The sequence below is a fragment of the Brassica oleracea genome, chromosome C4, assembly GCF_000695525.1.
Source record: "Brassica oleracea var. oleracea cultivar TO1000 chromosome C4, BOL, whole genome shotgun sequence".
Classification (NCBI taxonomy): domain Eukaryota; kingdom Viridiplantae; phylum Streptophyta; class Magnoliopsida; order Brassicales; family Brassicaceae; genus Brassica; species Brassica oleracea.
Window position 1 is genome coordinate 8,311,427 of NC_027751.1, and position 24,718 is coordinate 8,336,144.

The 24,718-nt window shown below is 35.0% G+C and overlaps 3 protein-coding genes, 1 long non-coding RNA gene and 1 pseudogene across 6 annotated transcripts; 3 read left to right on the forward strand and 2 right to left on the reverse strand.

The window, feature by feature from the left end:
• Positions 1-2,145: 2,145 nt before the first annotated feature.
• LOC106340395 (AT-hook motif nuclear-localized protein 21) lies at positions 2,146-3,255 on the reverse strand. Its single transcript, XM_013779277.1, has 2 exons — positions 3,218-3,255; positions 2,146-3,063 (listed from the first exon to the last, which is right to left on the reverse strand). The coding sequence occupies exon 2, from the start codon at positions 3,049-3,051 to the stop codon at positions 2,209-2,211; it is 843 nt and encodes a 280-aa protein (XP_013634731.1). The 5' UTR covers positions 3,052-3,063; positions 3,218-3,255; the 3' UTR covers positions 2,146-2,208.
• Positions 3,256-7,427: 4,172 nt separating this feature from the next.
• On the reverse strand, positions 7,428-9,476 carry LOC106336847. Its single transcript, XM_013775803.1, has 9 exons — positions 9,020-9,476; positions 8,784-8,935; positions 8,567-8,662; positions 8,401-8,463; positions 8,254-8,322; positions 8,049-8,151; positions 7,905-7,970; positions 7,670-7,758; positions 7,428-7,584 (listed from the first exon to the last, which is right to left on the reverse strand). The coding sequence occupies exons 1-9, from the start codon at positions 9,366-9,368 to the stop codon at positions 7,441-7,443; spliced, it is 1,131 nt and encodes a 376-aa protein (XP_013631257.1). The 5' UTR covers positions 9,369-9,476; the 3' UTR covers positions 7,428-7,440.
• A 314-nt stretch (positions 9,477-9,790) lies between these two features.
• On the forward strand, positions 9,791-12,154 carry LOC106340134. Of its 3 annotated transcripts, XR_001269312.1 has the most exons (4): positions 9,791-10,064; positions 10,223-10,290; positions 10,532-11,003; positions 11,240-12,154. It is a non-coding gene; the product is annotated as an uncharacterized LOC106340134 (long non-coding RNA). The 3 variants fall into 3 exon arrangements; XR_001269311.1 differs by lacking the exon at positions 10,532-11,003; XR_001269310.1 differs by lacking the exon at positions 11,240-12,154 and having other exon boundaries at positions 10,532-11,182.
• A 4,971-nt stretch (positions 12,155-17,125) lies between these two features.
• Positions 17,126-18,542, forward strand: LOC106337411 (multiple organellar RNA editing factor 6, mitochondrial-like). Its single transcript, XM_013776514.1, has 4 exons — positions 17,126-17,603; positions 17,714-17,811; positions 17,905-17,970; positions 18,170-18,542. The coding sequence occupies exons 1-4, from the start codon at positions 17,212-17,214 to the stop codon at positions 18,316-18,318; spliced, it is 705 nt and encodes a 234-aa protein (XP_013631968.1). The 5' UTR covers positions 17,126-17,211; the 3' UTR covers positions 18,319-18,542.
• A 4,296-nt stretch (positions 18,543-22,838) lies between these two features.
• On the forward strand, positions 22,839-24,704 carry LOC106338026 (annotated as a pseudogene).
• Positions 24,705-24,718: the final 14 nt, after the last annotated feature.

The following is a 24,718-nucleotide window of genomic DNA, read 5'->3' on the forward strand; positions in this document are numbered from 1 at the left end:
CCCCCCCCCCCCCCCCACAATGAAAACCAGAAAATGTGTACATCTCTAACATTGTATATGCGTGGTTAGGGATCATTACAATTCTATATTACTTCACGATAGACAATATTTTAGCCGGACAAGGTCATTGTGAAGCTCTTAGACATTTATATTTCGTTGTAATATAGAGAAAGAACAAAAACAAATTATCCAAATTAATCATTAGTTCAACCAATTATAAAATAGTGTTTACTTTTATAAATGGAACCATTAATAGTATTGTCAAAAGTTTTCTTCAGATAATTTGTAGAATTTACAAGCTGAGGTCTTATAACTTTTTGGATACGGAAGCACCAAAGTAAATAAAAACAAACCATATATTATTGTTTTAGTTCACAATCACAGCGAATGGGCACTATGTTACGTAAACCAATAATCGGGTTGATTTTAATCGTTAACATTTTATTGATATTTTTTGACTCAATGCTATGTGCTAGGGGTGGACATTTTATCCGATATCTGAACCCGACCCAAAAGATTCGAATAAAAATCTGAACCGAAGTAGTAAAATACCCGAATGTATATTAAAATAGGAGAGGTTGGGTATTCGAATTCGAACGGATAATATCCGAAGCCGAATGAATATCCAAAGATAACCGAATATATCAATATTTAACTTTATATTTCTAGTTTACTTCTATAATTTTATACAATATATTTATACTGACGTTGCACATGGTTCAAAATCAGATAATATACAATTATGGATAAAATCATTTGTTGCTCAATTAAAATACATATCAAGCTCTTTTTTCTTACATTAACAAAAATTGCATCCAAAATTTTAAAATAACAACTAAATTAGTGTATTTCTATTTTTTAAGTTTTATCATCAAACTTATTAATAGTTTAATCTAATAAAAATTAGAAAACCAGTTAAGTTAAGAATATATATATTTTAAATACACTTAAACAATGAAGAATTTAATTTATTTTTCTTTCAAAATCTAAATATCCAAACTGATCCAAAATAACCGAATCCGAACTTAAAATACCAAATCTGGCCCAAAATATAAGAAATATCCGAACGGATTTTATATCTTTATTCCGAAATATCCAAAAATCTAAATACCCGAAAATTTAAATACCCGATCCAAATCCGAACGGATATCCGAATCCGAACGGATATCCGAACCCGAGCGGATATCCGAACCACGTACTATGAGCAATGATTGTTAAATCAATAATAAATGTGTTGTGATGAGCATTTTCAGCTACTTTGCTTTAGTTAATTGCGTGTGTGCCAGCTTGGCATCAAATGGGTCGAGCACTTAAGGGTATGATTGGAATCGAAATGGTAGATTAATAATTTAATTTCTTAATCAGCACTCCACTTGCACTTTCCTTTGTATTTTACTAGCATTACTTTAATTCCTTGTCGTTTACTATTTCCCGTCTTTTATTACTTTTTGATGGTCTCAAAACTTTGAAAAGGCGGACAATCTATTCAGTCATGTGTTTGGAAAAACCCTAGCGAGCTAAATGATTGTTTTTTTTTTTTTTTGGTAAATACATGAACAATTGCTATTAAGTTTGCATTATATAAAAGCATTCGAATATATAAGTTTACTTTTTTTTCCTTTTGAGTTTGCATTATATAAAAACATTCGAATATATATATATCTAAATCTAATATGTATTAATGATCATTCTGTGATAAAACATTGCTATTCTATGTTAACCATTGCCCAAGACAGCAACTTGGGGTTGAGGGTTACAGTGTTTTAGATCAACTTGTGTTATTTTTTTATTGTTTACTGCTATGTTCGTGACTTTGGTTATAAAAACGTTGCTAACAAACATTACGAAAGTATATTATAATCTAATAGAAAACAGTGTGTACGTTGGCAATATAGTTAATATGTGCGTTAGAGTATATCGTTATTGGATATGTTAGTATTGTATAAAAGTTTTAACCGTTAATCCTGTCGATGAGTTACTGTGCTAAAAACCAGAGATTCTATCTATGAACTACTCATATAGTCGAATATTATTTTATTAGAAGCTTTAAATATAAATCGATAATTAAGTTAAAAAAAACTTGAAGCATGTACTGAGAGGTCAATACATGAACAATTGTTTTAAAAAAAATCATAACTCCATATATTATTAAATTCCGTCACAAAGAAAATCTGAAAAAAAAAAAAATTAAGTTTGTTAAAACAGTAGCTAAAACGGAGCCCTACAGGCGCCGGACGAGTTCCCCGGCCAGTTTTCAACTCCCATATGAGGCAAACTTATTGGTAAATTGAAGAACGGCAAGCTTCCGCCTCCACCTCCGTTGGTGGCTTCCGTGTACATATTTCCTCCGCCGCTTTGGACTTGTAACTGCTCCTCGTGCTCGTCCAAAGGCAACCTTTCATACGCCACGTTCGTAAAAGAAGCCGCCATGACCATCACCGGCCCCGCCGCCATCAATTCTCCAACGACGTTACCTCCAACGACTTGTCCCTGAGCTCCGGCGAGGAATATCGTCAAGTTCGTCGCTCCTGGAGGAGCAGGCGGCGGGAGAAAAGATCCAGAGAGGGAAAGAATCTCGAAAGTGCCTCGCAAAGTCACAACAGCTCCGACCGCCGTCGGCTGACGGATGCTGACGTTAGTGACGGTTCCTGTTCCGGAAAGAACGCAAATCCCTCGCTGTCTCCGCCGCGCGTAAGTGGAGATACACTCGAAGACGTCGCAGCCACTTCCGACTTCAAAAATGTGAGCCCTAAGAGTGTTTGCGCTCTCGCGCGTGACGATCATTGGAGGTTTCGGTTTGTTCTTCGATCCAGCTGGACGGCCACGTGGACGCCGCATAACGAGCTCACCGCTCCCTCCTCCGCCGCCATCGCCTAGTCCAGAGTTGTCATTAGAAGCTATCAAATCCAAACCTTGATGATGGTTATGGTTATGATGGTGGTTTCCTCCAGCGTCATCTCCGTGGTGGTTGTCGGTGGAGAACTGGCCAACACCGCCGCCTTCGACGTTGTGAACGTAGCGAGAAGTTGTGCCTAGATCGAGACCAGCCATGCCAATATCAAACTGAGAAAAAAAACAAACAAAATATATTTAAAAAGGGAGTTGGGATTTTTAAAACGTAATTAGGGATTCTAATGATTTAGGTTTAGATTTAATGTAAGAGATAGCAGACAAGCATAAAATTTATAAAAAGGCTGAGAAGAAACTATATAGAAACCTGAGAAATCAAATATTTATGAAAGGGGAGAAAGGGGAAGAAGAAGAAGTAGAAGACCAAGTCTTGTCTCTAGACCCAATTGGCCCCAATAGACAATTATTATAATTTATAAGGTCTTGTACATCTGTGTGTTCAAAAAAAAAAAGGTCTTGTACATCTGTATATAGTGCAGTATAAATATGTATTAGATCAAATCAAATTCGAGTCCAAGCTACTCATAATTAAGTCTTAGTTATTATATTGTCGAGTATGTATAAAGACATTGCGGTTCTAGCTAGATTTGTTATATGTATATGTTATTGAAGAATCTGCCATTGTACTAGAGTACTAGTTTATGTTTTCTGGCTTTATATATAAAGGATTGGACATTTGGAGACAACATCGAGATCCCAAGAATGTGAAAATATATAGTTTGTTTGATCTTTTCACATTAGTTTTATAAATTTATTAACAATCCATCTCTCGTTAATTAGACTTTTTTGCAAATAGATTTAGAGAGGACATTCTTAGTAAAAATCAGTACATCCTATCGGTGAACCAATACATAGAGTCATAAACTAATGAAAACATATACAAATGAGTTACGTATAAGATTTAGACAAAGAAAGCATTACGTTGCCATGAAGTATTAAATTTTCCATAATGTCCCCCCCCCATTAGTTCTGATTGTCTATGCCGATTAATTATGATTCGGACATACTCTTCGGCCAAACAAATATTTAAGGGAAATTTACTCAAGTCTTCAATATACACGAATTCAAATAAACTAATACGCTTACAGATGTTAATGTTTTCTAGGCTTCTAGCCGTGTTTACTATTAAAATCTTGAGCACCTATGCATCTTGTAGGACAAATAAGTACTTTGTGTTGTAATATAATTTGGAGCATCAAATGGATGACGATGAACTCAGTTCTAATTTAAACTATAGTTAGTTAACCAAGTTGACCAATTAACTATGGTTTCTTTATTTTCTTTGTCAACGATTAACCATGGTCAACAACTTAAAATCCTTTATTATTTTGATTAGTTTAAAATAAATTAAGAGGAGAATCGTTAAACAAAGGGAAGCAACGCGGCGATTCATGCGGTCAAGTGACGGGTGCGCAGCGACGCGTGGTTCCACGCTCTTATGAGTTATGATACTCGCTTGCCCTTTTGGCTAAAACAATCATCAGTGCTTTGACCATATTTATCCCTAAGAAACTCAGATGGGTTTCTTAGATTTTTTTTATCTAAAAAAAATAAAATTAAAAAACAAACCAATCGTAGACTGCCACGAGTCAGTGGGGTCAGCGAACAGTGTAACAAACTCACTAAAATCAGTTTTTAATTAATAGTTTTTGTAACCGATCCTTAAAGGTTTTGTGGAGGCCCACGCACTAAGAACCTCACTAAAAACCCCGGATAAACATGCTCTTAGAAACGAATTATATTTTGAAGTTTCTAAAACTCTATATTTGAAGTTTAGAGATGTTATTCTCCAAAATCAAAACTTCAAACTCAATTTTTAAAACTATTTGTATTTTATAATATGATCCTTATATTTATCATAACTAATTTGAATTCATAAAAATTTTATAAATAACTAGCATATATAAACATATTACAACAATATTAATTAATAAAATATAAAATTTTAACAAAATAACTTAATTAATATTAAACTTCAATCAAAATACCATATTATTCCATAAAGTGATTTTCGTAATGCATATATGATCTACTAGTGCATTTTGAAGTAAAAATGATTATCCTCATTTTTAATTTGTAGATTAGAGATAAAAATTGTTGAAATTGGGTGATATAAATAATTGTAAACGCATTAGATAAGAACAAGAAAGTAAAAGAGAAACATAAAATATTTCTAAAAGACTAATTTTTATCGATGATATTAATACTCGTGAATATATTCAATATAAACAAAAAAGAATTGTACCAAAAGACATCATCAACAACAACAACAACAACTATCTTTAGTTACACAAAAAAATTGGACAATATTTAGAAATTTTGGAGGTTCCGGTTCAAATTTACCGACTATTAGTGTTGTTGTAATATTTAAATTTGTGTAATATTTATGTCTTCATGTAACTTTTTAAAAGTTTTTTGTTAAATTTCTTTTGTATATTTTTGTTATTTAAATCTAGTTTAACGGATTAGATCTAAAGGGATAGACTTTGCAAAGGCGGACAACGTGTGACGGCTTCTTATGCTATTGTGGCGATGGAGCCATTTTAATACCAAATCAAGAAGCCGACCATTAATTATTAATCAGCATTGTCAATTATCAATTCTACTCTACCTAGATTATTAAAATGATCAAGATTCCATTAATCACTAATTGAATACAAGAGTTGATTAATTGCACTGGACTTCAGAGTTAATTTATTTATAAATGTATATAACGTCTAATAATTTAATCCGTCTGTTGCCATTGTGTTGTCTGTGAGTGCTTTTATGCTCGTTGCGACAAAATATAATATACATGTTAATCATATATATAGCAATATATAATTGCTAAAATACGTACCAAACATTTGTTAGTCTTTTGGATAGAAAACAGTTCGAAATTTGAGATATGCCCACAACGTTACGTAGTGACTCGTGTCATGTAAAAGTTTATCAACAACCACAATCAACAAACAATAACATTGATTATGTAAAATAACATCACAGTCAAACTCGAATATGATAAGGCTGAAATAATTTAGTTAATCAATTTAACTAGACACATTTAAACTAGTTTACGCACGACCGGAAGTATTTAAAGTAATGTCCATACACCCAGCATGATGTTTCCGTTGGTTATTCTTTGTATATATATTGTAACAGCCAATATGAGACCATTCCATAATTTTTCATACCAGAATATGCATCAATTTCTATATAGATATATTGATCTGATCTGATGATAAGATAAATTTAAAATAAGACCGTTATTGTGAGTAGATTAATTAGTTTAATAAATTATATACGAACGCAAGCATCTTATTATAGTGACATTTTTGGAATCTTCTCCGCATATTATGTATAACAAACTAAAGCCATCGTGAATATAAAAATGGTAAGATTTGTTAAGAGTTCGAACATACAACTAAACGTTTATAACCAGATATTCTCCGTATCGTCGGTCCATGATGTAAACAATGTTAGTAGATATACAGAGATAATTCTACTAAGAATCGCTTGTTTGCTTTAATTATTTCAACCAATTTTAAAAGTATTTAATTTATGTTTGTGTTAATATATGGTATAAATATTTTTACAGATAAGGCTACGGTGTTTTTTTTGTTGCCTAGATCCAGCCACGCCATTAAACTAAAAATGTAATTTGAAATATTTATTACCAGTCAAATTAAAAAGGAAAAGTATTTTCTGTTAAAATAGAAAAAACCAAAAAAAAAAAAATCCTTACGTGCGAAGTTGGTTTTAGAATGATTTAAGTCTGAACCTCAAAGGATAAATAAATGTAATCTGGAATATTTCTTACCAATATAACAAGGCTTGCTCCTCCACATGATTCTTCTACCGACTACTGGCGTTGATTTGTCGTTTTCTGAAATTGTGAAAGTATTAAGAGCTAACTAAGAAGAAGACAGCCCAGTTGACAAAAAATGACGATGATTAAGATGTTGAAGTCATTGTCTAATTTAATCATTTTTCAAACTTTGTATGTTACTCTAAATATTCCGTGACTATAGGCATATTCGAAGACTCTAAAAAGTGACAAAAGGATTCATGGTTTCGTCTCAGTAGAGGCCCATGTTGGAAGCTCAACCCGAGAACAAGAGAAGCACGGAGGCGTCACATGGATTAGCCGCATTACAGAACGTGGAAGAGGTTGGTGACTGTGAGCTCTCAGATTTTCATGACAAAAGAAGAAACCGAACTGTGACACTAACTTGAAAGGCTCTCGAATGTTGATTGAAATGAATGTGTTAGTTGTGTTCTTTAGTTTCGCTTATGATTGCTTTGTCCATTCAAACAGACATGAGTCAAAGTGAGTTTAAAGAGAGACTCAAGCTTTATTGTTCTTTAGCCTCACAAGTAGGAACAAATACAAGTTTATGTTATGTATATATATGCAGCTGTTCTAAATTTTATGGAGACCTAATTTCTCTAGTTATTACTACCATACGACCCCCCCATCCCCCATACCCAAAAAATTACACACAAATCCACCCCCAACCAGTTACAATCTATAGATGATTTTAAAACCGTTCATTCATCAGCGGTCTCCGATCTAAGCCGTTCGATCCTCCGACGTAACCTTCTACGGTGATCATGTATTTTCCACAGCCCATGCCCTAATATTACCGTCGAGTATATACCATGTGTCATCATCGGTGCTAAGATATTGTCCGTCTGGAAATGTAATAAAAAAAACAAACATTAATATCAACTGGAACCAGAAAAATTATTGCATACTAAACCGAACCGGAGACTGTACCTGAACCCATTCAATACCGAGGTAGAACGCTAAGACTCCTTCCAGGAGGGGAGAGTAAATCTTCTTCATCTGTCTCTTCTCGTACCATGCTGTATACAACATGGAGAGCTTTAATTGTGTGCTAACTAAACCGGTTTGCAGTTTCTTGTTCTCCAAGTTATCCCTTGATCCTCCCAAATCTTATCTTGAAGCAATATGATCATAAAATGAAGAGAAAGGGAGAAGGAGATAGTACCAGACAAAAGCTTCTTAAAATCATCGCGGCGTGACCTTAGAACCGGGGCAACAATGTATGTCGGGTCTGAAAATGAAAAACTGAGAATTGAGAAAGGACAGAACCAAGTAAGCAACTAGAAAAATTAAGAGATCGAGTCCTAACCTTTTGGAGAAGCAGCAAGAAAGTAAAGGGAGCCTGTGAGAGTGGCGGTGATCACGGCTGCAAATGCTTGAGCAAATGGGACAAATGGAGGCAAGATTCCGGTCTAGAGGTAAAACAACAACAATAGCATATGAAATCCATGAAGATTTTATAAATGAGTGAACTACAAGTAGAAAAAATGTGAAGGATATAGATTCTAATGTACCAGAGATGCCATGCCTCTAGAATCTGTCATCAGTTGTGTTCCTTTCAAGAATATATCAGACAGAGCACCCTGTGATAATCATAGATTTAATCAGCAACAATTCAATGAAAGTGGATTATAGTTGGCTAAAGTTTAATGAAACCAAACCTGTACAGCAACACGGTAAAAGAGCTCTTCTCCTATGGAACTGGCCGCAACAATGAGTATAAACTGGAGAACATTAAGCAGAAACTCAAAACTCAAAAGACTACGAAATTGAAAGATTTTAAAACTTAGGAAACAATAGCTCAGTTTATATTTATAATTTATTCACCTGCCATGGGGACATTCCGAAGAAAAAGCCTCTTAGTTCCTCATCTTCCACATCTCTGATGGCTCGAGCATGGGGTGATAGTTTCACAACCTCATCCTAAAATCAGAAAGAAAAATGTTTTTCTTTTCAAAAACCAATCCAAACAATATTATAAGAACTAAGCAAAAAAAAAAAAAAAAAACAATATTATAAGAATCAAAAGAAGACTAATCCTCACATCGAGAATGAAGAGAAGAGCCATGATAGGTGGAGTAGCATAGCCAAGACCGGCGAGAAGTGCATCGAGAGAAGGATCAAAGCCACCAGATGAATCAATCCCAGTCACTGAACATATCAATCTTCCTGCTACAGCCATTGCTCCATATATTCCTAATTAAACAAAAAAAATTAAAATCTTAATCCACACAAAAGTTGCTAATGATCATCATTAGCTCATTTGTAAAAAGTACTCACCGATCCCGTAAGTAAGTCTAACCACGGCGCCGATTTTGTCCCATACCTGGAAATCAACGGTTGTGGAGTTAGCAAAGCCACGGTCAAGTGTAGTAACCTCCATGACAGGACCGGCGAATTGTCTTGCTCCTCCTCCGCTGCTGTCTGTCTTCTCCATCCCTTCGCTGCTTCGTCCAGCGGAAGCTTTAACGCTTCGTGAATTTTCTCCACCGTTGAGTCTCATTCTCAAGCTCCTTCTTATCTCCGGGAAGTCACTAATACTAGTTGAGGAGGAAGAAGAAGAAGAAGAGCATATGCCTGTCCGACAAAACGAGGCTGAGTTGGTGTAAGAGAGTAACGGAAGCTTCATTGTCGCTCTGTCGAGCTAATCGTAAACTAATAATCTCTCAGTCGTGATCTTCGTACGTCGTCTTTTTCATTTGCCTTTTCACTTCATCTGCTGCTTATTTGTGTTCTCCCCTTTGAATTTATACAGAATCTAAAACTGGAGAGATAAGGTTTGTTCTTGTCCGTCGGATTTTTATCGTGTGGCTGGTAGGGTATTTGATGTAGATGAAGCATATCTCTATAACCAACCAGTATCTGACACGTAGAGATAGCATTGGTCGGGATTCAGAATCTGTTCCCAAGGAAGGTAACTGCCCTGTCATTTAAGTCGACCTATCCATGCGCGACACGTGGAATAAAGGCATATCCATGCAGATTCTGCAAATTAGAGGTTTTTTTTTGCGTGGAAATCTAAATAATACACAGAATATGCAAAGCAGAGTTTTACACAACGCGACAGTCACAAACGGATGCTATGAGTGTATCCACCCACGTACATGGCCTTTTAGTTGGGTCATGTGTGCTGTAATGCTTTTACCCAAGACTGACATATGCTAATGGATCGGGAAAAGTAGACTGACATGGCTCTCGTCGACGATGGAAAACGGCGAGCTCTCAACCGGTGGCTATCCTCGACGAAGGAAACATCGATTTCTCTCTCGTGGTGGCTCTCTGAGACGAGGGAGAATCGGCGATTGTTTCTCAAGGGAATCTTAAGGTAAAGCGTGTCTTTGATTCTTTCAACTATACATGTCTTTGATTGTTTCAACTATGCATGTCTTTGATTGTGCCGGTTCTTTTTCGTGAACCGTAAAAAATTGAAATACTAATTTTTTTTTTGTTTCTGTCTTTGTGTCGTTACATGGATATATGAAGAGGCATGATCCTGGCATGATCCAGAATCATATCAAGCTGCAACAAAAGGGCTACGACTGTTCAGACAGGTAAAACTTTCATCTTTACTCTGATCCTATTGAATAAAGCATTGTTTGTATTCGTTGGTGGTTTGCGATTGATTATGTTGCGATTGATTCTTGTTTTGAATGTATTGAATCGTTAGTAATATGGATGGTGTAGTGTGATGATTGAGTTAGGTTATGGTTCTGCTAAGATAATAAATTGAAGCTATGGTTTGATAGATATGAATTGTTTGAATAAAACCTTTCTCTTTACTATGTTTGCAAGTTCTGTGGGTGTTATGAAGCGGCAACTAGAGAGAAAAGTAGCGGATGCAATGAGAATGATGTCCTGAAAAGAGCTCATGACAAGAAGAAATTCATCCTTGAGCATGCTTGGAAGGAGTTGCGGAACGATCAGAAGTGGTGTGACTTTGCCACTGCCAAAAATGATGGTGGCTCTAAGAAGAGGAAGTGTGATAATGGTGCAGATTCATCAAGCTCTCAAGCTACTGAATCAAAGCATCTCGCGGGTGTGAAGGCTGCAAAGGCCCGTGGTAAGAAGACTATGGCAGAGGATAATGCGCTGAATGGGTTTCAGAGAATGTGGGACATTAAATAGCAGGACTTGGCAATGAAGGAGAGATTATCAAAGATGAGTCTACTTGACTCTCTTATTGCAAAAAAAGAACCTCTAGCAGAATATGAAGAAACCCTCAAGGAGAAGCTCATCAGTGACTTAATGTCTAATTAGTTTAAGTGTACGTGTAGCTGCTTAAGTCTAGCATTTTAACTCTTTGTTGCTTGTTTCTTGTTAAGTCTCGGTTGCTCGGAAATGATGATGTATCTGCTTACTGTTTAAGTTTGATTTGTGTTTCCTATCTTTGTTAACTCTCTGTTTCTTGTTTTGTGTTTTAATGTTTATTGTTAAAGTTTGATTTGTGTTTCTTGTCTTTGATTAATGTTTCATGACTTGTTTATGACACTTACTTTTCAGGTCAAGCAGAGGGAGCAAACAGACATAAGGAGTAGAGTTGTAGTCTTGTGGTCTTGTCGTGGAACAAAGAGAGACAAGGAGTAGAGTTGTAGTCTTGTGGTCTTGTCGTGGAGCAAACAGAGACAAGGAGTAGAGTTGCAGTCTTGTGGTCTTATCGTGGAGCAAACAGAGACAAGGAGTAGAGTTGTAGTCTTGTGTCACAGAGTGAAAGAGTTGTAGTCTTGTGTCACGGAGTTTCGTTCATGCATGTTGTCAGGAGTCTTGTTTTTTTTCAACGTGTATTGTTGTAATCTTGTGTCACAAGATGAAGTACCAAATATCATGGTTTGTTCTTTCACAAACTCATTCTCTATATAAAGTCTCGTTGTATTTTTCACAAACTCATTCTCTCCTTCTCATAAAACAAAGATCATGTTTTGATCAAACAAAGATCATTCTCTCTTTCATTTGTATTTTTTTTTGAACACCAATATGATCGTTTGATCACAAACTCAATCCCTCCTCATAAAACAAAGATCATGGTTTGATCAAACAAAGATCATTCTCTCTTTCATTTGTTTTTTTCTAACACCAATATGATCGTTTGATCACAAACTCAAATTCATCTGTTTTTTTTAACTCTCCAAAAATGGCATTTTCTTCTCATAATACCTTTAATGGATCAATTGAAGATACTTTTGATCAATATTTTGATCAAACGTTCGAGAATTTTTCTATTCATAATGGTGTTCAAGAAGAAGAAAGGAAAAGAAGGAAAAAACTTGTTTATATCGAGAGAAATCGTGAAGAATTTGACGTACATTTATGGAATGATTATTTCAGTAAAACTCCAACATACCCTCACAATCTATTCCGACGACGATTTAGAATGAACAAATCATTGTTCATGCATATTGTTGATCGACTCTCCAATGAAGTTCATTTCTTTCAACAAAAAAAAATGGTCTCGGAAGGCTTAGTCTCTCTCCACTTCAAAAATGCACAGCATCCATTCGTGTCTTAGCCTATGACAATGCGGCTGATACGGTCGACGAATTCCTCCGACTCGGTGAAACTACTACACGGTCATGTTTGGAAAATTTTGTGGAAGGAATAATATATTTATTCGGTAATGAGTACCTGAGATGACCAACACCGGCTGATCTTCACGTCTACTTGATATTGGAGAGCATTATGGATTTCCCGGGATGATAGGAAGCATCGACTGTATGCACTGGGAATGGAAGAATTGTCCCATCGCTTGGAAATGTCAATATCACGTGGTTCGGGAAAATCCACAATCGTTTTAGAGGCGGTTGCTTCGTATGATCTATGGATATGACATGCATTTTTTGGACCTCCAGGTACCTTAAATGATATCAATGTTCTTGACCGCTCACCTGTTGTTGATGACATAATTAATCGTCAAGCTCCGCAAGTCACCTACTCTGTGAATGGAAGAGAGTACCATTTGGCTTACTATCTCACCGATGGTATTTATCCGAAATGAGCAACTTTTATCCAATTCATTCCAATACCTCAAGGTCCGAAAGCGGTTTTATTTTCTCAACATCAAGAAGCTGTCCGAAAAGATGTCGAGCGTGCTTTTGGAGTCTTGCAAGCTCGCTTTACCATTGTTAAAAATCCTGCACTTTTTTGGGATAAAGTCAAAATTGGGATGATTATGAGAGCATGTATCATCCTCCATAATATGATAGTGGAAGACAAACGAGATGGATACACTCAATTTGATGTTTCAGAGTTCCAACAAGACGAGGACAACAGAAGTTCACATGTGGATCTCACGTATTCTACAGATATCTCTACAAATATCGTCAATATGATGGGTGCTCGAACTTGAATTCGTGATAGACAAATGCATCAACAACTCAAACATGATTAGGTTGAACATATATGGCGTAAATTTGGACGTGATGAAGACAAAAACTGAGCTCAGATGTTTCTTTCAAATTATTCTAGTTTATTTTTAATCCATGTTTTTATGTTTTTAATATCTCATGATTTTCATAGTTTTTAGCATCTATTTCTTAATCATACCTGTGTTTTGAATTGCATTTAGGTGTCTACATTGCATATATTTGTTCATTTGTATGCATTAAGGGTTGGATTGCACATTTGAGAAGTTTGGGGCAAAAGCGCAAGGTTATACTTGCAAATTACAGAGTTTGTGGCCAGTTTGAGAACCATCAAGAGTCAGGGGACCATTCTGCAAATTCGAGGGTCTTGATTGCACAATCTGAAGTCTATGGGTCAATTTGTGAGGTCATTTCTGCACATTCCAAAGTATTGGGCCGATTTGTAAGTAACCAGCAGTTGAGGGACCTGTTTTGCAAACTTCTGGGAAATCACCATTGGAGTTGTTCTATCTTCTTTCGCCGGATCCGGAGCACAACGACGACGAGGGAGCTGATCACTGTGGGGAGGAGATGACTTGGACCAGAGATCCCGTGGTGGAGAAGCCGATGACGAGTTACGACCGGAGAGCTTGATGCCACCGCCAGAGAAGCTTGTTTCATGGTGGAGACTTGGGCTCGAATTTGATTTGGCGAGAAAGAGGAGACGCACAGAGACACATCAACCAGAGAAGTAGAGACGCGTCGGAGAGAAGCTCAAACCCATAGGCGATGATACGGTGGCGCAGTCACGATTTGGTCAAGGCGAGGAAGAAGAAGTCAAGCTCGAGTAGAGCTGTTTGATGGCCAGAGAGGAGAGGCTCTAGTAGAACAGAGACGACGAGCCATAGTCTCCAAGATCGGGCTACAGCGGTTTGATGCCATCGGGGACGAGAAGTCGTTGTATCTGGAGCATAGCTCACAGCGGTCTTCAGTTGCGGGAAGACGTACCCGCTCGGGAACGTAGCGAGCTCGGGAGCGGCCACACGGAGCGGGAAGGCCGAGTCGTTGCACTTCACGCGACCCATGAAGCGGCTTAGTGAAGCGGGAATAAGAGACCGCTCGCTTTGGTGATCTGATGCGAAACCAATTTGTTGACCGGTTTAATCCGGTTTGACCCGGTTTAATTCAATTAGACCAGCATGACTTGTACACTTCTATAAATAGATTTAGACCTAAAAACCCTAGTTTTATCTCATTTTCTCTCAAGATTTTGTCTAAACTTGTAAAATCTGGAATCTTTTGATAATCTAACGAAGTATTTCATCTTATATTTGTGTTTCTCTTGCTCATTAACATGATTAGCCTTGATCCTTACATGGGTTTAAAGTTTCTCATGAAGATTAGTGAGTAGTGACCTTGTGATTCATGGGTTAATTGATTAGGGTGATTATGTGGATATTTAGGATGTTTATTACTTGATTAACATGGTTCTATGCTTGCTAAGTGTTCTTAATGCTAGATTAGACTTGATCACTCTCATCTAGACCTTAAGCTCTTTTACGCCGGAAGGTGTTTGTTAAAACGCTTGAATGAACTTAGTATTGTCTTTTACATACTTGGCCAACGACAGTTGATGTCCGAGATGTTTAAGTGGTTAGTAGACTTGTGATTCGTGCATGCTTGATTGCGTTAGCCAACGACAGTTGATGTTTAATTCATGATTAGCATAGGGGTTGTTGCCACGACAGTGGATTAATCTATATTGAATGAGATCTATACCTATAGACTTGTTGATTGTTTTGTTTGAACATCCTAGATTGAACCTTGATCACCTTATATCAATTATCATTGTCCATGGATCCATCCTTAGCATTTGATTGAATTCTTGCACTTATTTCTTGATTGGATTTGAGATCACCTTGTTTATATTTCTAGGATATTAGTTTGTTACAAATCATCCATCTTTTTGTTTTCTTAGATTAAGGAAGCTTGTGTATTCTTGGTGTTATAGATCATTAGTTCCTCGTGGATTCGATCCTAAAATGCTACAATGACATACCATTCGATTGTGGTATTGTTGGCATATTAGGTTAATTGGTGTGTGCTTAAACGCTTAATCAGTTTTATTTTTAAATCTATGTTTAAAATGTAATCTTTTACTATGGTTTATTTAATAAGTGTTTTTTTTAATATAACAATGTTTAATATTTTTTTTTTAAAAAAACTGTAATTAAGAGACTACCATTAGAACACAAAAAAAAAAGGTGTCTATTAGCTAAATCTCTTAACTAGCTTTTAATATTTAAAAAGTCATTAAGAGACTTTAAGTGGGTACATGAGTTATTGATGCTCTTATGAAACGTGAAATTTATGCCTTCAATATGTCTTCAAATTAGTCTTTGCATGTTGCATTCACGATAACAAATTGTTTGTTTTTGTGAAGCGTGGAATTCATGTCTTACAGTAGCATGTAGAGTGTTTGTTTGAACTTTGAAGCCATGAGTGGTTGACTAGCTAGAACCTGGAAACAGAAAAAAAAAACAACAAAAATCTGGAATAAATTGTTGAATTTTGTTAAGATTTGGCATGAAAATAAATCCAGATTGATTAAGTTAAACCAAGACATGTCAAATGATAAGATCTAAAAATATTTTTAATATATTTATGGAAAGGTACACAATTTTTTTCAATCCAGTCAGGTTAATGTAAAATATGCTATTTATCTCTTCGATAAAAAAAATATAAAAATAACTCATGTGTTTCTTATCTTTCTAAACCAATTGTAAAGAATAGCTTAATCTTTGTTTTAAAATTATAGTGGCTTGCTTCCTGGGTCCAAAGACATAGTCAGTGCCGGACCAAACTTTTATATTGCCCCAATCAAAATTTAAAACTATGCCCTCGTACATGTTTTATCAAGATCACAAAACAGTATAAAAATAACTTAAATTTTCATTAAAAAAATCAATTTTCATAATATGTTCATAAAAAACATTGATATAAAAACACTTATTGGTGAAATATAGATCTTTTTGCATTTTTTCCTCCAAAATCATCCATTAAACTCCTATAGTCAAGTTTTTCGACCATGACAGTTTCAATTGTTATGTTTCTATTTTAGAATTAGGGCTTTAACTATTATCTAAAATATAAATTTACTAATATATATAAAAAGTTTGACAAATCTTATTATAACTAAATATGCCCAATAAAAAATATTTTAACAAAATAATCTACAGATTTTCTTTTTATGTATATACTAATAATTTTTTTAAAAAAAAATATGCCCCACAAATTTAGATGCCCTAATCCTTGGTTTGGGTGGCTTCCCCTCAAAACCGGCCCTGGACATAGTACAGTATATGTGATCTATAGATAAACATTTATTTGTGTATATTTAGTTTTCCTCATTCTTCTTCTCTTCTCAATTCTGCATGCTTTTTTTTCAAATTTACGTCAACAAATTCGGTAGAAGGTGCATCAACGAATATGTGTGTTGTGTTTGATTCTAGTTTCAAGTCAAAGTGGACTGCCGTAGAAAAACAAATAAACCAAAACGAATGTTTTAGCCAAAAAACATAAACATAAATTAAAATCTCCAACACGAACAATTTCAAAGATTGGAAATCTTCAACTATTTCATTATATTGCTCTCATTTTTTCTGTAGATATTGGAACATGGGTTAACACAAACCACTCGAACACTTGCTTCTCCAAGATTAGATTTAAGAGCCTGCCTGTTAATAAGAAAATTACTCAAAAATCACATAACAACCATATCGATCCATCACTGAACACAAGTATCCTATCCCAAAACCAAGGCACCAACCCAGAGACAAAGACACAAATCTAGCTTAGTGAAGAAACGCACCAAAACCGTCAGCAATTACAAGTACAACCAGACAACTGGTTTATACCGTTGACGGTTTTACCGCATAATAAATCTGTTTGTTTGGCAATTGGGCTTCAAGCTTGCGCACATTTAAAAAAAAATGATAAGGCCCATTAACAAACTTGAAGCCCGATTAGTTGTATCATCATCTTCCTGTTTTTATCAGTCGTTCAGAAAAGAGCTCAAAACAAAACACGCTCGAATCCTTAAAACCCTAGTCTCGTCCATCGCGTCACCAGTTCTCAATGGCGAAAGCCCTATCCCGCTCCACCGCATCACGCGTCGCCAACCGTCTCTTTTCAACCTCCAGATCCGCCGCTCCTTCTCCCCTACCTTCTCACTCTACCCTCATTTCCCGTCGATCGACACCGACTCTGTTCCATGCCATCGGATTCATCCCCAATTCGACCCGCCTGACAACGATCCGAACCCGGATGGATAGGTCCGGTGGATCGTACTCGCCTCTTAACTCCGGGTCCAATTTCAGCGGCCGAGCACCAACAGAGATGGCGCCGCTGTTCCCTGGCTGCGACTACGAGCATTGGCTCATCGTCATGGACAAGCCCGGCGGCGAAAACGCGACTAGACAGCAAATGATCGATTGCTATGTTCAAACCCTTGCCAAAATTGTCGGAAGGTAAAAGCTTTTTTTCCTTCTTCCCATTTTCAGACCAAACAGTTATCGTGTCTTGTAGTTGTAATTCACTCTCTCTCTCTCTCAATTGAGTGTTGGTTTGGTTTTATTAGCGAGGAAGAAGCTAAGAGGAAGATCTACAACGTTTCTTGCGAGAGGTATTTTGGGTTCGGTTGTGAGATTGATGAAGAGACATCAAACAAACTCGAAGGTAATCTATTTCTCTTTTCGAACAGACAAGTTGGTTAGTGGATGATGTGATTAGTGTGTAATTGATGTCTCTTTGGTTCTTGTGAGTGTTTAGGGATTCCTGGTGTTCTCTTCGTGCTTCCTGACTCTTACGTTGATCCAGAGTACAAAGATTACGGAGGTAAATTTCATCAACACCCTTCTGTCAATTGATCATTTGTCTAGTTCTTTTAGTTAATTACGTAGATAAAACACTGAATTTTAAACTAGTTTCTGAAGCAAAACTTTGTACTTAAACTATGAAAGATTTAAACTTTTTTCGCTGGTTCTTTATATTTGGCTGATCGAGTATTTGGTGAACATTTTTTTGGCGATTATAGCTGAGTTGTTTGTGAATGGAGAAGTGGTTCCGCGTCCTCCAGAGAGACAGAGGAAGATGGTGGAGTTAACCACTCACAGAAGCTCGGATAGACCCAACAAGTACAATGACAGAACCAGGAATGTCCGACGGAGAGAGAATATGCGTTAAGACTCCAGTTTCTCAGAGTCTTCTATGCTAAACATCTTCTCCTTTTTTTCCATTTGAACTGTGATCGTATTACCCTTTTTTTTCTTATGTTATTTGCTTCACTATGTCTGAATAATGTAAAGGGTGATGATGGTGTTATGTATAATGTTGGTTATCTTGCTTCACCTGAAGCCTTATTGCTAGCAGATACAGAATTTTTTATGTTATGGATTAAGTTAAGCTTAGTTGTTTGTTCTTCATCTACCGGAATGCGCAAGTAATGTAAAATGGAGAGGCAAAATGTTTATATCCAAATATTTTCTAGGGCTGAGCAAATAAACCGAACCCGATCCGATAAAAATGAATCCGAACCGATCCAAACCCGGCATAAATACCGAATGGATCTTGGTTTATGGTAAATCGGGTTATAGGTATTATCCGAACCGAACCCGAATCTAAATAGATATCCGATAGAACCCGAAACATTTAAAATTCTCAAAAATAACTTGTACCAAACATGATCTCAATTTCTAATATGTATTCAAAATATATTGAACATCTAAAATAATTATCTATTATACGAAGATTGATGGTTGAAGGTTAAAGTTTTTAGATTTTGGTTTTGTTTTCATTGAATAATATTTTTTTATTTCATGAGAATTTGGTTTTCGTTTTATGTTTTCATTTATTTGGTTTTCTTTCGATCAATAACTATGTTTAACTTTCATTTGATTTTGAATGATCACATTTGATGTCCCTTTCTTTTTTTGAACCAGTTTTATTTATGTTTTGGTTACAAAATAGGTACAAATCAAGTTTTTTAAAACCGAAGAACTGATTTTACTTATTTTCTGGTTACAAAGTAGATAAAAATCAGGTACATTTAAACCGAAGAACCGATTGGGACCCGAACCCGAAAGTACATCGGGTTGTACCAGTTTTTTGAAGATTTACTAACCCCGACCCGAACCCGATAGAACCCGAACCGGTCCCGAACCGAATTTTCATATAACCCGAATGGGGCTGATTTTGATAAACCCGAAAAATCGAAACCTGATTGGACTAAACCGAAACCCGATTGAGACCCCGAATGTCCATGCCTAGGAAAATCGCGTCGAAAACTTTCTAGTTAAATAATCTCAAAATTTAAGGTAAAATTGTAACGGAAAATGGAGAGGCAAAAAAAAATTTACCATTCCACTACCACCCGCGAACGCTGCTTTTGCAGTTGTTGGCGTTTTGCATCAATCACTCAAACCACTCTAAACTTCTTAAATTCAAAAATTAGTTTCGGCTAACGCGGACGGTTGTGGACAGGGACGGACGGACGTTGTTGACTACGGGGCACGTGCCCCCAACTACTTTTAAAAAAATTGTATATGATAATAAAATATACTATCTCTGTTCCCAAAATAATGAAGTTTTAGATTTTTTTCTTGTTGCACAAAGATAGATTTTCTATATTGTTAAGGCACTTTATTATAGTTTTGAGGAACATTAATTGAGAATATTTTAATTGATTAAATTTTATTGGTGGAAAGTTATTGGAAAGTGTATAATAAAATAAATTAAATTATAAACATTTATTAAATTCTTAATAAGCGTGCATACTCTAGAAAATCTTACTTTCGAGAATGGATGGAGTATATGTTTTAGGATTTTCACGTTTAATAATAAAACATACTCCATGTGTTCCTAAATGTAGGATGTTTAAAAAAAATTGATGTTCCAATATATAAGATGTTTTCATTTTTCTATGTAATTTTAAATTTATTAAAAACTGTGTAACCAATCATATTTAATAATCTATTTGTAATTGGTTGAATACCATTAATTTACAATTTTATTGATATTTTCTAGACAAAAAAATAATTTTCTAGACAAAAAAATAATTTTCTTAATATGCGTGTTTTTACCTAAACATCTTATATTTAGGAACAGAGCTAGTAACCATCTGTTAATATGTGTGTTTTTACCTAAACATCTTATATTTACCAATATGTTTTTATAAGAAAGTACATGTTATTGGTTATACAGTACGTCAATTTTGTAACATGCCCAAAAATATTGACACGACGCCCAACTATTTTTATTGGTATTCTTAAAGTATGGTCCAATAATTATGTATTGTATGTAAAAATAAGCCCAACATATTTTTCTTTATATCAGTAGAAGAAAGTAACTCTGGGTAAAATATTTGGATCCGAAGAACCGAACTGAATTTGATTTGAAAATAATACTAAACACAAACTAAAACTAAAATTTATTAAGTATTCAAATGGATCTAAAAGTTTAATATTTGATCTAAACTGAAATATTTTGGATACCAGAAATATCTAAAACATAATTAAATACTTAAATATATTAGTTATTAGGGTCGTCCCGTCCTACGGGCGGGATATACTTTACTTGTGATCTATGTAATTTGTGTTTTAGGTTCACATTTGCAAAAAGTGCGTATGAGATATACTATTTTATTAATTTAAGTTATTGGTTAGTTAATTTGTAAATAATTTTTGTTTGACTCTTTTCTTCTATGATATTACAATGATTGAGTTATTATATCATTCTCAGTTGAATTTGTTTTTATTAAAGTATTTTAAAAAATCACATTTAGTTAATGTCAGTGATTTATTATATATTAACATCTAAATAATTTATTTGTTATATCTCAATTTTAGTGTTTGGCCCTTTTAAAGTAGGAAGCTTGAGTCCGTGAACTGATCCTTATATTTTGTCTTTTAAATGTTGTTTAGGATAATATGACCATTCTTTTTGGTTTTCGTATGTGGCCCAGCAAAATTAATAGTGAATTTTTAGTGGTGGTATGATAGGTAGACTTTTGAACTTTTTTGGAATGTTTTTAGTACCGTAAGTATTAACTCGGAGGTTAAATTAACATTAATTGTGAACTCACTTATTTATAGGTGTAAATCCACAACAATTTGAGATAGAAAATGTATGGAATGAGACTTTTTGGATGAGTGAGTCGGTGATATTAATGAAAACATTAATTTTATTTAATAAATCTAACAGAGAACAGTAACGCCGTAGTTTTTTCTCAGCGGAAGGAAGAAGAAACATGTCATAACCTAAGTCAAGTAATACTTTTCGTACATACCAATTTTAAAAAGAATAGTCTTGTTGTATGGCTCATCCTAAGTCAAACTTCTTGGTTTTTTAACAAGCCCAAATTAAACTTATCCCATTAATTGAAATGCAGCACTTTGGAGTTGACGGACACGTGTCGAGACCAGAATACTCGACTTAATGACGTGGCGCTGAGGTGTCTTCACAGGAGAGAGACCAACATTTTTATATATATATAGATTTGAAATTTTATATCTATTAGATATTCATTAATATGAAAATATTTAAAATAAAAAAGGGTCAAAATACTGAAAATATATATTTTTTTCTATCTAAATATTTAAATTGAATTATTTTTTATGTAATTTTAACTATTTAGGCTTACGTTATTCAAATTTTTATGTTTTATAGTATTTTGAATTTTGAGGATTAAGTACATTTGGATTTTTGTTAAAACATTACATAATTAAAATTGGTACCCGAACTTGAACCGATCGAACCTACAATGTTTGAACCAAATCCAAACTAAATTCAAACAAAAATTTGTAAATATCCGAATCATATTTAAATTTCTAACTCTAAAAATTTAAAATCTGAATAAATCAACTGGATCCGAACGGATATCTGAATGTCTATCCCTTGAAAATCTATACGACAAATCTCTTATTATAACGTAAAATAAATAATCTAATCAATTATTTCACTCTGCGCACGGCGAGGGTTATTATTTAGTGTATATGTAAAGTTGCAGGAGAAGTAAGAAATCTAGAACACAATTATTATATGTCCATAAATCTAACTTAGCCCAATATAAAAAGAAACATAAGTTTAGTTTTAAAAAGCCCAATCAAAAACTAATGAAAGTTAATAATGGGAGTTTTTAATTTTAACCTAGTTACACGACGACATGGGAGTTTTTAATTTTAACTTAGTTACACGACGACACTAACATTTTTTGTCGTCTTCTTTCTTTGAGTTTTTGGTTTTTGCCAATTAATTTTTTTCCTAATCACAAAAGTCTAAACGCAACCAAACAAAAAGAGTATTCAGTAGAGAAGCTAAAAGGTAAAACTAAATGAAAATTTTGATTTACGTGGCTTAAGTAATAAGAAATCGTGAGATCATAGAAACTATAGCATTGTGCTATTTTTTTTTTCACAGATAAGATTTCAATGGAAAAACATTTCAAACCTAAAAGAAAATTTGCATGTACGTCTAAAAACGCGGATTTGCCTTCACCAAAAAAAAATAAGACTCTGAAGTTAATTTGGAGAATTTACCTAGTGATCATGGAGATAGGAAAAGGATAATCGGATATCCTTCAAATCAAATAGATGAGGTAAGACTCAAATATCTTATGAGAGGTCCTTGTCAACCTCGTGGCCATGAATTTCCTAAAACAATTTTTTAGAGTAAACTGAGACGATTCAATCCCACTTGGTTTGATCTCTATGGCAATTGGTTAGAATATAGTGTTAAAAAGGATAAAGCGTTTTGTTTGTTCTGCTATTTGTTTAAAGATTACACTGAAAACAAATATGGAAGTGATGCATTTGTGATCAAAGGATTTGAGACTGAAACAAGACAGAGAGATTACATGATCATGTAGGAGCAGTGAATAGTTTTCACAATAGTGTGTTGAAAATGGCTGATTATCTGATGAAACCATGACAATCAATTGTTCATGCTTTTATAAGCGGTTAAAAATGAATACAAGATCAGATTGAATGCTTCAATTGATGCTTGTAGGTATTTGTTAAGACAATGACTACCGTTTTGAGGTCATGATGAATCGATGGATTCAGTTAACGAGGGAAACTTTTTGGAGCTTGTGAAATATACAGCAGAGCAAAATGAGCTTGTAAGTAAAGTTGTGTTAGAGAATGCTCACAGAAACAACCAGATGGTGTCCCACAAAATTCAGACAGATATAGTTCATTGCTTTACGGAAGAAGTTATTGAATCTATTATTAAAGAAGTTGGCCATGATGTATTTTGTTTGTTGGTGGATGAATCTGCAGATGTGCCTGATAAAGAGCAAATGACAATGGTTTTTCGCTTTGTTGATTCAGATGGGATAGTTAAAGAAAGATTTGTTAGTCTAGCTCATGTGAAAGAAACATCTTCTTTATTCCTGAAGAGTGCTGTTGATTCATTGTTTGCTAAACGTGGATTAATTATGAAGAAATTAAGAGGACAATGTTACGGTGGAGCGAGTAATATGAAGAGCGAATTCAGTGGGCTGAGAGCTCTAGTTATGCTCATCAACTTCAGTTAGTTGTCATTGCAGTTGCTCAGAAGCATTTTGAAGTTGGAGATTTCTTTGATAAGATTGATGTGTTGTTAAATGTGGTTGGAGTTTCTTGTAAGATGAAGGATATGGTACGAGAAGACTACCGGAAAAAGTTGAGGTAAAAACTAAGAAAGGAGAAATTAAGATTGGAAAGGGACTGAACCAAGAGGTTTCTTTTCAAAGATCCGGTAAAACTCGTTGGGGTTCCCATTATAACACATTGCTGCAGTTGATTGATTTGTTTGCTTCTATCATTAAAGTGCTTGAGTTTGTCGAAATCGGTGGAAGTGATGGTATCAAAAGACGCCAAGCTAATGGTCTTCTCAAGTACTTCCACACCTTTGATTTTGTGTTCTACTTACAGTTGATGTTGCTTTTTCTTGGGATCACAAATAACTTGTCAAAGGTTCTCCGACGGAAAGATCATGACATTCTAAATGCTATGTCACTTGTGAAATCCACCAAGCAACAATTGTACAAGATCAGAGATGATGGATGGGAATCTCTGATCAATAAAGTTTCTTCTTTTTGTGAGAACTACAAGATTGAAGTCCTAGTTATGGATGATGAATTTGATTCAAAGAATTCAAGGAAAAGAAGCAATATAACCAACTTGCATCATTACAAGGTGGATTGTTTCTACACTATATTGGATATGCAGATTCAAGAGTTTAATGACTGTTTTGATGAGGTAAACACATAATTACTTGGCTGCATTGCTTCCTTGAGCCCCACTAATTTATTTCAGGAGTTTGATCAGTTAAAAGTTATGAGATTGTCTGAGTTTTATCATGAAGATTTTGGTCCTATCGAACAGATTACTCTTGAGCATCAACTAGGTCTCTATATTGACAACATTCGGGAAGATGAAAGATTTTCTAATTTGAAGGATCTTGGACATCTTGCATGCATGATGGTGATGACAAAGAAACATCTTTCACATCCTCAGGTTTATCGGCTTTAAAGCTAGTTTTGACTTTACATGTTGCCACTGTTACAGTTGAAAGATGTTTTTCAGCAATGAAGATTGTGAAGACT